Consider the following 12,653-nt stretch of genomic DNA (forward strand, 5'->3'; position numbering starts at 1 on the left):
CACTGGATGGTGATCATGCAATGATTAGGAGCTGTGAATAAACATTTCGATTGAGAGTCCAGAACTACTGTATATCCTTTTACGAGTTGTGAGCATTTGACTTACTTGTGTTTGTCAATTTGACATTTGGACTTCATCAAATGTTTGTGTGATACCTGGTACTGGCCCTATAACTTTATATAGCTTTCTTCTGATCAATATGCATGCGGGAATGTTGTTGCAAAATATTGCATTGATTGTGTACCGGTAGTTACAGTTCTTGCTTTACCATTACACGTAAATTGCATTTAATGATAATGTTCCACTTCATGTGTATGCTGTGTAGTGTGCAAAATATTCAAACTTGTTACGCATAATGCAAAGCCTAGCACATACAAACTTTGCATACATGTGCACGTCAGGGCTGCCAATTTTAACTCTCATGCATTGAGGTCCTTTCTCACTCAATCTAAAACTTATTTCATTTCCATGCATTTCTATTGATCTCACGCATTTTGACTCCTAAATTATAGCATTGGCCTATGGGAGTCTCACTCTCAACTAGTTTCCCGTGTTGACAGCCCTGGCATGTATGGATAATTACATGTATGTATGTTCACACACCACATGCAGGGCTATATCTATCAATACTATTGATAGCCGAATACAATCCAGTTCTCAGGTGCGATGTAGAAAATATAGGAGAAGCATAGGCCTAAAGGCTGCATTTATCATCTTTCTGCGAATTACAAAATTACAAAAAGGCTTAATTTCCATGCACACCCACTATCAAAAGTCGTTTTTTAATATGTGTGCAATGCAATCTACAAAAAACAAAACAAACAAACAAACACTGCTAATTAGTTTAATTAACAAGTATTCCAACTTAATCGTAGTTATCGAGATGTTCCATGCTACCTTTCAATTAAATCACAAATAAACATCGGAAAATAAAATCAACAAATCAATCCTTATGAAATTATAAAGCTCACATACAGTCACACTATGTGTCTGTTACAGATTTACACTTTTTAACAATAATTGACTACTTAATTATTACAGAGCAGAAGTTTCTTTATGAGTGTTTCGGAAGAGGGTTATGAGCTTGCTTTGCATTCAATTAGTATGTTCTTCTTTACTGAGTGCTTAATTTGTAAAACTTAAAAAAAAAACATGTTTTTTTTTTTTGTTTTGTTATGGACATACATGGCCCAATGGGCTGAAATTAACAATTAGTGCAGAGTAATTACACAGGTAAAATTGATTGTCACTGACAAATGTTTGTGCACTTATCTAAACTCTTCATACACAAGACCAAGAGTGGTAATTTCACATTTACCGAAGGAAAATATAATGAAAACAATTAGATAGCAATTAGATAGGCTCATCAAAATGCACCTAATATTTTCTCTTCTTTGAAAAGGATTTTGTGATGTATGCCAGGTTCACTTTTTGGCAAACCTGGCAGCCAAGTTTACTTTCTGGCAAACCTGGCAGCCATGTTCGCTTTCTGGCAAACCTAGCAGCCAGGTTCGCTTTTTGGCGAACCTTGCGGCCAGGTTCGCTTTTTGGCGAACCTGGTGGCCAGGTTCGCTTTTTGGCGAACCTTGCAGCCAGGTTTGCTTTTTGGCAAACCTGGTGGCCAGGTTCGCTTTTTGGCAAACCTGGCGGCCAGGTTCGCTTTTTGGCGAACCTGGCGGCCAGGTTCGCTTTTTGGCAAACCTTGCAGCCAGGTTCGCTTTTTGGCGAACCTGGCGGCCAGGTTCGCTTTTTGGCAAACCTTGCAGCCAGGTTCGCTTTTTGGCGAACCTGGCGGCCAAGTTCGCTTTTTGGCGAACCTTGCAGCCAGGTTTGCTTTTTGGCAAACCTGGTGGCCAGGTTCGCTTTTTGGCGAACCTGGCGGCCAGGTTCGCTTTTTGGCAAACCTTGCAGCCAGGTTCGCTTTTTGGCGAACCTGGCGGCCAGGTTCGCTTTTTGGCGAACCTGGCGGCCAGGTTCGCTTTTTGGCGAACCTGGCGGCCAGGTTCGCTTTTTGGCAAACCTTGCAGCCAGGTTCGCTTTTTGGCGAACCTGGCGGCCAGGTTCGCTTTTTGGCAAACCTTGCAGCCAGGTTCGCTTTTTGGCGAACCTGGCGGCCAAGTTCGCTTTTTGGCGAACCTTGCAGCCAGGTTCGCTTTTTGGCGAACCTTGCAGCCAGGTTCGCTTTTTGGCGAACCTGGCAGGGCAGCCAGGGTTCGCTTTCTAGCGAACCTGGGAGCATCATTTTCAGTAGCAAAAGCCATTTTTTGCACATTGATGGATCAATTTGTAACAAATTTTTCCCAAAATCGAGTGCTTTTTTGTAGACTGTTTTGGAAAGTCTCTTTTTATTTTGGACTGGGTTGAAGTTAAATGCAGACATACAGTAAAGAGTTTAAGCACTTGTCTTTACTTTCATGGCACAGTATCCTTTTTGTAGCTGTGCAGTTCTTCAAATGTTGTATCTGTCCACGGCAACACCCCCAAAATTGAGACTGTGATGCTTGGTGAGCTCTAGACTCACTCTCTTTCTTTTTTCCCCCTCCCCACCCCGCCCCATCCAGGAGATGAGTTCCACAAAGATTGTCGCCACCTAGAGAAATATCTTCATTATGTGATAAGACACAGTGTGCTGGGCAAAGATTCCACCTTGGCTAAATTTCTGACAGAGATTGAGGTAAGGTCTGTATAGTGCATGCCTTGGATGGTATTCAGCTAGGGGTGAAACTCACAATATATCTTCTCTCTGTAGTATACATCACAGTATTTGTTTGTATTTTGATAGGATTACCTCAATTACATGATTCACACATGCTGTGCTAATTTAGATACAGTGCTTACTGTTCCATCCCACGTCAGTTCATGCCGATTCTAAGTTGTCTAGTGACCAGTGAGATAATATATAGCAGATGATATTCACAAGTATAAGAAATTCTACAAATTATGTAAAGATGCTCCAACATTGTATCTATATGTTATTAGAGAGAGAGAGAGAGAGAGAGAGAGAGAGGGGGGGGGGGGGAGAGGTGATGATGAAGATGCCTTGAAAAATGTATGACTAGGAGAAAGTGGTTTTAAGTGAGTGGATTCTAAAAAGGCAACACATAAGTTTATTAAAAGAAAAAAAAAAGTAATATATCCAGTACTCACCTTGTTTTCTGTAATCATGTGCGCAGATTTCCACAAGTCAAGTAATTGTAATGGAATAATGAACGTGACTTTATTAAAGTAGACCTCCAAAAAAAAAAAAAGAAGAAGAAAAAACAATGTTTTCTGTGACCAGAAAGAGAAACCAATTGGAAAATGCAAAACAGTGTGTGTCACCTAATATTCACAATTTCATGTTTGCTCATATCCTATTATTTCTTGCACAGCCTCCAGTGAGGGCCAAGGTAAAGCGAGGCCTACTATCTAACCTGACACAGAAGATGTCTGAAGTGATGAAAGGTAGTCACCAAGATAGTGACACTGAGTTCCAGAAGGACAGGGATAGAGCCAACCAAGTGCTTCCTATCATGAAGGATCTCAGTAGAGTTTTCAAACTGAGAACAAATCACTTGCAGCGTGAGTTGGGAGTGCCTCTTCATCCAAATCATTCGTATTTTGCTTAGCTAAGTGTTCATATTCATGTCAGGTTAATGTGAAATTCTGTATCTATGATAAGGATCTTATACACTTGCAGGAAGATTATTCCAATATGGATATTAGACATGATTGATATGTGACCCTACATCACAAAACCATCAAAAAGTCGCTAGGCATAGATTTTAAGTTAAGGGCAGATTCTGAAAGAGCAGACTCTAAGCTTTAAATGATGTATAACTCAATGCAAAGACTCTCCTAACCTATCTAAATAATCAGCCGTAATCTGGCAGAACTCCCTAAGTCGATTTTGGTCGATTTTCAGGTTTTGAGTGTTTTGTGTGTTTTTTCTCATACTCTTTCAAGTGGGCCAAAAAATAAGTTGTGATTCGGTACAGAAAGTTATTTTTAGAAAGTAATTTTGGCAAAATTCCTGAGGAGAGAGGGCGATTAATCTGGCAGAACTGCGTAAGGCGAGATACGAAATGAATTTTCCGATGTTAATCAGGCAGAACTGCGGAAGTCGACTTACGACAACGCTTGGACCAAGGTGTTCCTGCATCCCGCGTGGACATGGTATATCTTAACACGCGCCTGCACGGCCTTGTTAGTGACAAACGCTCTGCGCGTTGTTGTAGCAAGCTACTATAGCTAGCACAGAGTACACGATGACAGTCACGCTAAAGCAATGGATCCAAAAGCAATGACCCTCAACTCTTGGGGGAAATTGCCACTTTCTTTCCCTTCATAGACTGGCAGGCTTCAAAACAGGTCAATATGCGGTATGCCTTACTATTAAGTTTTGCTACAATCTAGGGTTTTTTAAGCCTAGAGCATTTCTAGATCTAACAAACGTTATAGTTTGCATCTTGTCTGACAAAACGCTCCAGTCAACTGTAGGCCTAGGGTCTACTTAGTACTGCAGCACTTGTCCATTGTTAGTGTACGTGAAATCAATTTACAGTTAGGGTGCCGGTTTTCGACACTTCAGCACATTTCCTTGTTTACCATCAATACTACACCATTTTACCTAGGAATTTCGATATGAAGTTGAGCTACAAAGGCCAATAATAATATGCCTTGAACGAATTCCCATTTTAATGCACTCGTGTTCAATTCTTAAGTGATTTCCGTCACGCCTTAGCTGGCATCAGATTTCGACACCCAGCATCATTTTTCGACACAATCACAGCGCGCATCACACATAAATCACATGGCGCGTACAGTACGCGTACACTGCATTGTGGATGCAAACAAGCAATCATACCAGCGCAAGAACTTGTTGTTTCCTCTATATTACGTGTCTTAATATGGGAATGTCGAAATCTGGTGCCACATTCTCAAAGCCAACTCTTTCTACAAGTTTGCTTATTTATCATGAATTCAGCCATGAAATTACTAAAGACGATTATGAAATCAAACATCAGGATTTGGCAAACAAACTGATACTAAAGTAAGATAACCGGCATGGGTGAATTTCATTTTACGGCGATGTATACAAAATGCGTCATATTGTTTTGAACCCCTAAACATGGCTGACATCAACATTTCTGCTGACACTGTGTTGCTTTTCTCCTAAATATTCTACCGTGGGTAATGATGACAAGTGACAAACGCTGTTTATATAAGACTAGAAATGTGATTGATAACTTGGTTGATTGTTGCAGTCAGACGTTTGTATTGAGTATAAAATTTAATAAGAATTATCTGCTGGGTGTCGAAATATGGGTCCTGTCGAAAACTGGTGCACTAACGGTACTGTGCGGTAGGTCACGCGAACAACAATAGTTGTATCTGTAACCCTAATCCATAGCTTCTCATTTTGTTTTTCATTGTAATAAGCCGTTAGTTGGCTTGGATCTATGGGATTGATTTCGAGAAGTTTAATGAATATCTAGGATACCGTCCATAACGATGGCATTTTCGATTCAATCCTAAAGACGTCAGAAATTGGCCGATACTAACACTTTTCAAGTTTACTTTTTAATACCGGTACCGTAACGGTACTCCCGGTAGAGTTGTACATTACTACCGTTACTTGGGCCGAATCGCCGGTTATTCTGTCTTTACTCAGTTTTCTAGTTTTCTAGATTTAATTCGGCATAAATATTCTTTAAGTCTGTAATATGAACAATCTAGAATCTACAGGTTAAAAGCTAAATTATAACCATTTAGCCCTAAAAATAGATCTGAAACTAAGATCTGGATCTGTGATCTATGGACTACTATTACTAGACACTATATGCTAGGCCCCTAACGTTGGGCCTATAGATTTTATAGACTTAACGTTAGTCATGAGATAGGCAGGTTCTACGGCTTTACGTTGTTCTTAGATCTACTATAACATTAGTACTAGATCCCCAATAGACGGTCTAGCTCTAGATTTAGCCCCTACCTGGATATAGATCTAGAGTCTAGACTATAAACTAATTTTCCTTGATATTAGTCTGTTAATGACGCCCCAAAATAGACGTCTGGATGTTACATAGACCTAGTCAGTACGATGGAGTAGAAAGAGTTTGAGAGTTCTAGTACGTTTTAGGCCTGCAGCGTAGAGAGTAGAACACTACTACCCTGGTAACGTAGTACTGTAGGAGTGGCTAGTAGTACAGTCGGCACAAACGAGACCTAGGGTCTATTTTCTATTTCTAATATTAAAAGCTGTAAATAAACTGTTAGTCAGGCCTAGCTCCTAGTATTCTTTAGTTTAAATAGAGTTTAGGCCTTCAGCCAAAAGGGTCTAGGCATACTCTTACTTTGGGCATAGAGTAGGAATGATGAGATCAGTAGGCCTATCGTATGCAGATCCCTATACCGCTCTACTAGTCTCTAGATGTCTAGTGTATCGTTGGCCTGAATAGACTACGGTCTAGACGGTCTACAATGTATTAACTGCAGTCTTGATGAACATACAGCTTAACATCTAGTCTAATATTATTCTTTAATAATCCAAATGCAATGCTTCACGAGATCTACAATGACCCAAGAAGCAGCCAGGCTTTTGATGTAGCGGTACTTCTCTTGCCGCTAAATAAGACTGAAACATAAACACAGACGGACAATATTTTGGGAAAGCAAGTTATTTTCCACATACGAATGAATGGATAAAATGAAATTGAATGTGAATCAATAATAATTACTTTATACAATGTGAACAAATATTTCAAAAAAATGTACTCGATCTAAAATATTCATTGTTTTGACACTGCATCCGCTGAATAGTAAGGGAGGTGGATGGTAAAATCCGATAGACAATCCGCAGAAAATAGACTGAGATACGTAGTTCTGGCTGATAAACCACGTGTTTATCAGCCAAAACTGCGTATCTCTAGGAGGTACGCAGTTCTGGCTCATAAGCACGTGGTTAACGACGAAAAGAGATACGTAGTTCTGCCTGATGAAACACATGCTTATTGGGCAGAACTGCGTATCTCCTTGAGATACGCAGTTCTGCCTGAAAAACCCCCCGCATGGCCAAAGACATACGCAGTTCTGGCTGATCAACCCGGGCACGTGACCAGAGATACGCAGTTCTGCCAGATTACGATCGCAAAAATTTGGCGACGATTAATCTGGCAGAAATCTGCGTAAGTTTTTTAAAATGGTAATAATTACTACTTAAAAAGGTAAAATTGTCATTTTTTTGCTGGAAACAAATTCTTTAGGCCAATCCCAGTTTAGAAAGGTGTAACATTGAATCTTTAAACCCGATTTCTGGCGTAATGGGTTAAAAGAGATACACAGTTCTGCCAGATTACGGCCGTAATGGAAAGAAAGCACACACTCTGGAAAAGTATGAACTGAAAAGAGGCTTTGATATTTAGGGTGTAGTCAAGGGCTTAATCTCACCAAGCTGTGCTCTGTGCAATAAATGGGACAAAAACAGGATGGGATGCAAAATTCTGTATCAACCACATTTAAGGGATTATCAAATAAGCTGAAGTTTTACTGTATCCATCCATCGTACTAACTTTCAAAGCAGTAGCATCAGCTCCTTTCAAAAGTTGATAAGGGTTGGAAGTGAAGAGTGTGTATTTTTTTTTTTTTTTTAAAGAAATCAAAGGGGGCCACTAAGACTTACCTAATCACACTATTCGAAAATTGTTCTAGAAAACAATGAAAAAGAAAATGTTTGTGGTTGTATGATCCCAAACTTAAGGATTATGTCGAATTGCTCTGACTTTCAGATAATATAAAAAACTAAAGATTGACTAGGTTGATCTATTTTACGTATTTTGAGTTCTCATATAAAATTAGGGCCTGATAATTTTGTTGTTTTTGTGATGCTTGGCCCTTTACAATAGGGTAAAAACTTGGGTTTGCAGTAGATCTGTCATGTCCGGTACCTAATTACTCATATAAAGATAGATACAAGGTACTTTTGTGCTTCTGTATACACCATGTATTGGACTGACATTATCTCCTTTTGGTTGAGTTTTGGCAATTCTAACTACTCAGATAGTCAAACTGTCTGAAACATGAATCGTGCAGAATGCTATTTCTTCCTTTTCAGAACTCCACCAAGAAAGCATACTGAACACATCTTTTCAGAACTCCACCATGGAAGAATCCTAATAAGTTCTTTTCAGAACTGCAACCCTACATGATGCACTGCCAACCATCAACCATCAGTTTCCCTTTTAATCTCCCTCTCGTGTAGACATCCTTCTACAGGAATAAAAGCAATCATATCATGTACGTAACATGTTAATCTTTGTGATTAGCTTGTAGTTGAATCATTGTGAGAATTTATCATTTTCAGTGACATTTCAAGTTGGGAGACAGAATCTAAAGGGAAACAGAGGCCTTTTACTGTGTTTCTCAGTGATATTAACTGAACTTGCTGTTTTCGCGTGAAGCAGAAGCTCATTTTAGCATCTCAAGGCATTACTCACTCTAATGTCTTTGGTCTTGCTTTCATTCCTCCATGTTATACAGGATTATCTTCAGCACTTAACCACTTTTCTACGGCTTTGTGTCTTGTCAGCAGTGCAGAGAAAGATGAAAAGCTCATTGAAGGAACCCAGTGAGTGTATATCCCATACATTATTGGGGATTCAATATCTTATTCATTATCATTATTATTTTAGTTTTGTTTTTTAAGAGAGAGATAGTAAATATTGGAGTGGTTGCATTGCTTAAACACAGTATGGTAATGGATGCTCTCAGTTGAGTTGCCATATCCAGTGTCGCCAATATTCATTAATTGTGTTGTGCTATACAAATATTATATCTATATGAAGAGTTTTATTGCAAAATGAGCTGAGCTCCGTGTTTAAACATTTCAAAGTATTAAAGTCCATCAGCAGATAAAGCAAAACAAAACCTCTCCAGTGATACCTCACTTGTAACGTAGCATGGAATATTTTGGAAGTTGTGATTAAAAATATCCTGTATTTTCTTATCATTTTCTTCGTTTTTAGGCAGCTTCAATCACAAATTTGTATATCTCAATTTATCGAAAATGGAATTAGCTCGTTTTGCAATAAAACTCTTCATATATATACATATTATATATATGCAAGCAAATGACTGTAAAATATTGGATTATTGTATTCTCTGTGAACTACTGAAATGTTATTTAAGACCAAACAAATATAAACCCTTGATATTATCATTTGTAAAGTGTAAAATGTCTGTTACCTCCAACTTTTGGCAATGCCAGAACATGCCTTTGAGGCTCAATAATTTTTTTTTTTTTTTTGATTGTAAATGATAAAGAATGATTGATACATATTATAGCCATTTTATTTCTTGTTATATTTCAATCATACACATGTTTCAGACGATTGTACAAGGCTTGGTAGATTCCTGTAGTCAATGAATTAATGATGATTCACTTCTTGGAAAAATTCAAACTAGAGTAGAAAATTCTCATGAGGCCCTGAAAACACCTATCTGTGAAATTATTGCAGCTGTTAATCACCAGTTTCAGAAAATCTACATAATAATAGCCATTAGAAGTGATGGTACTCGTAGTGAAACTATTGGCTTAATGTTGCTTCCACCAGTATGATTTTACCCTCTCCATTTGCCGTAAATATATTTGTCTGATTCTCTTTCTCTCACCCTGTCTCGCTTCCTGTGTTAGGACACAGCTGTTGTTTGCTAGAGCGATGGAGCATTATGCTCATGCCGTGGATGTGTTCACTGCAAACCATGAGTCTTCGTTAGGATTTTTCCTTGATGTTTATGCCAGATATGCAGAAGCTGAAAAGGTATTGCTAACATGTGCTATTGTCTCTTTCATACATGTAGATATTAATTTGAAGAGAATTGTTCCTGAAATTTTGAATAAAGTAGAGTAATAATTCAATCATATGTCTTGATTAAAATTTGATAGGGAATTTGCAAACTAAGAGACACCTTTTAGATACTAGTAGCAAAGACAAGCTTCATAATAAGTGATAATGCTCACTTTAATATTGTAGGGTGTATCTGTACTTATGTTGTGGAAGCATAGAGAATTGATTTACATTTTTATGAGATCTTGACTCTCATTAGAACCAGAAGGTATATATATATTTTTTTTTTCCCAAGTTGCTGAATTTATGCCTTTTTGTTTCCCTGATGTCTTTTGACAGTTATTACAAGATTTTAATTTAATTGGATTAATGTCTGTACAGTAACATGTTCCATGTGTGCATGTGTGGTCACATATATACATGTACAAATACGGTTGTTGTTTTTTTTTTTCCATTAAAGGAAATGTTGCACAGAAGAACAGTCAAACTTGTAGAGTTTGATAATGCAGTGAAGACAGTGAACAAAGCCAACCCTCAGAAAAAGGCAGCTGTGAGTATAGTCATTTACATATTTCCCTTTTTTCTTTAGACATGCAGTTGTACATCATTGTGCTCAGATTGAGGATCAAGAAAATAATTGGAGTACTTACAATTTTGACATGCATCATATTCATATCTTGCCACTGACAAAAAAACAACAACAAAACAACTGAACAGACTTACAACTATAGAGCCTGTTGGCCTACACTGATGGCATATATGATACACGGTGTTTTACTGTACAAATGATGTGCAAGTCTCAGTGCATCAGTAGAAATTTTGTTCATAAGGTACTGTTCAACCCATGAGGTATGCCGAGTGGATTTAGTCAAAGTACCATTGATAGTTACTGCATGCACACTATTTCTACTGATGCATGAAAAGACATGTGCATCATCTGTTTTATAAAACAGGGCCAGCAATCCGTTTTTGATCATGTGACCTGTGGTAAAAGTACTGGATGCATATAAGTACTGGACAAATTTACTGAATGCACTGGATACATGTATGCATATGATGCATTTTAATAATGATTTGTGTTTACCTGGTACCTTTCTATTCAGAGAGTGTGCCAACTGTATACTTACTAATCCATTTGTAAGGGGGTGGGGAGGAGGTTAGCTGTAAACCCTTTTTAGTATCTATAGTGAAAAGAATTCCAAATACTTGAAAGATGCATGTGCAGGAAATCTTGAAACTAAACATTTTTGTGCATGGTGTATTTTGCAATGAATGAGATGTAACTCCAATGTTGCATACATTTTAAATTGATCTCACATTCATCTTCCTTTCTGCCTGTGTGACAAGTCTTGATGTGAGTGTATTAGTGTTAATTGCTGGCCTCTGTGCTGTCATTGTAAACCCCATAGGCGTGCAGTGGAGCCTGTAGTTGAGACCCGTCTCTTACCCTACAGCTACTAAGTTATGTACAATGTATATGGAATTTCAAAACCTGACGGGGAATGAAACTGTTGGACCTTCATTCTCACATCAGTGCATAGCAATACATTGACCCTGTACAATGCCTCTTTGACACACAGGCTGAGGAAGTGAAGGATCAGAAAGAGAAGGATTTCAATGACATTTCAAGCATAGCCAGGAAAGAGGTACAGTATAATGTCCAAACACTTTCCCATCATATCATAATCAGTATGAAATACAATAATTTGTGTGTGGGTTTTGTTATCATCGTGCCATTTACAGGCATCATATCATATAATTTCAAGTAATTTTGTTTCCAAGTTGCTTTTGACTTTCACAGTCATCTAAATCTATGATATGCAAGTGAATTTATCTAGTGCGATAAAGTGAGTTTTAATGATGATTTTTTTTTTTCATCCTTCAAGTGTGTGTATAAAAGATATGTTGCTCAATTTCAAGTTTCTAATTTAGGAGAATACCAGTGCACTTATATTTGGTCACTTTAATGTGTGTGTGTGTGTTTCACTTGATCAAAATGTGGAATATTAGTTTGGCATGTTTCTGCCCTAGATAATGATTTGGGTAGCTGTCTCAAATATAACTATGACTTGCATAACCATTGTCTAGGCAGGATGCATTAAAGTGTTCAATTGATAGTCTGTTTTATTTAGAGGGGGGGGGGGGGGCATGGTGGGGTGTTGAAAACCTAAAGTCTATTTTGAGACTGTAAATCACACACACACAAAACAAACTTGATTTGCCTTTATTCTGAGCATCACAGAGGGTGAATTGTATCAGAAACTCACTGTCAATGTTTGCTTCCGGAGGAGTATTGAACTTGATTGTCTTAGCACACTGTGTTTCAGCTGACTGTAGAGAAAAGACATAGACATGATGCTTTTTGTTTTTGTTGTGAAGCACTTTCATCTTTTGTTATTTCTACAGCTCCAAAACTACAACAGGCAACGGGTTGTGGAATTTCAGAAATCTCTTGTCGTATATGCAGAAGCCAACATAAAGACTGCACGAGATGCATACGCACTGCTGGCCAAAGATTTATCAGAGATGAAGCACATCACCTTATAAAGTTTGTAAGACATTGGCAGGGAGTTGGATGTGACCTTTCCCTATCTCTGCCATTCATCTTATGCCATGTTTATATGGTAACATGTTAGAGATGTTATTTTTGTAATGTTTCTCAGGCCAGATGTAGAGTGGTAGGCATCATAGATGAATTTCATAAACCTTCGTGTAAGTTTGTCTTTATATGTACCTTGCCTTCCATTTGTATTAATTTTGGCGATGACAGCTCCTCCTCAACTTTTCATTATGATCATTTATGTAATTTCATATCTATACTTTCATCAT

The 12,653-nt window shown here is 38.1% G+C and overlaps 1 protein-coding gene across 1 annotated transcript in view; it reads left to right on the forward strand.

Moving 5' to 3' along the window:
• Positions 1-12,610, forward strand: part of LOC140238572 (sorting nexin-5-like) — a 50,961-nt gene extending 38,351 nt beyond the window's left edge. The window contains exons 5-11 of the mRNA XM_072318475.1: positions 2,562-2,674; positions 3,372-3,561; positions 8,518-8,605; positions 9,671-9,797; positions 10,285-10,374; positions 11,405-11,470; positions 12,231-12,610. Of these exons, the coding sequence (XP_072174576.1) occupies positions 2,562-2,674; positions 3,372-3,561; positions 8,518-8,605; positions 9,671-9,797; positions 10,285-10,374; positions 11,405-11,470; positions 12,231-12,371 (815 nt within the window). The 3' untranslated portion in view covers positions 12,372-12,610. The remainder of the gene's footprint in view (positions 1-2,561; positions 2,675-3,371; positions 3,562-8,517; positions 8,606-9,670; positions 9,798-10,284; positions 10,375-11,404; positions 11,471-12,230) is intronic.
• The last annotated feature ends 43 nt before the right edge of the window (positions 12,611-12,653 follow it).

The sequence above is a fragment of the Diadema setosum genome, chromosome 2 (assembly GCF_964275005.1).
Source record: "Diadema setosum chromosome 2, eeDiaSeto1, whole genome shotgun sequence".
NCBI lineage: Eukaryota > Metazoa > Echinodermata > Echinoidea > Diadematoida > Diadematidae > Diadema > Diadema setosum.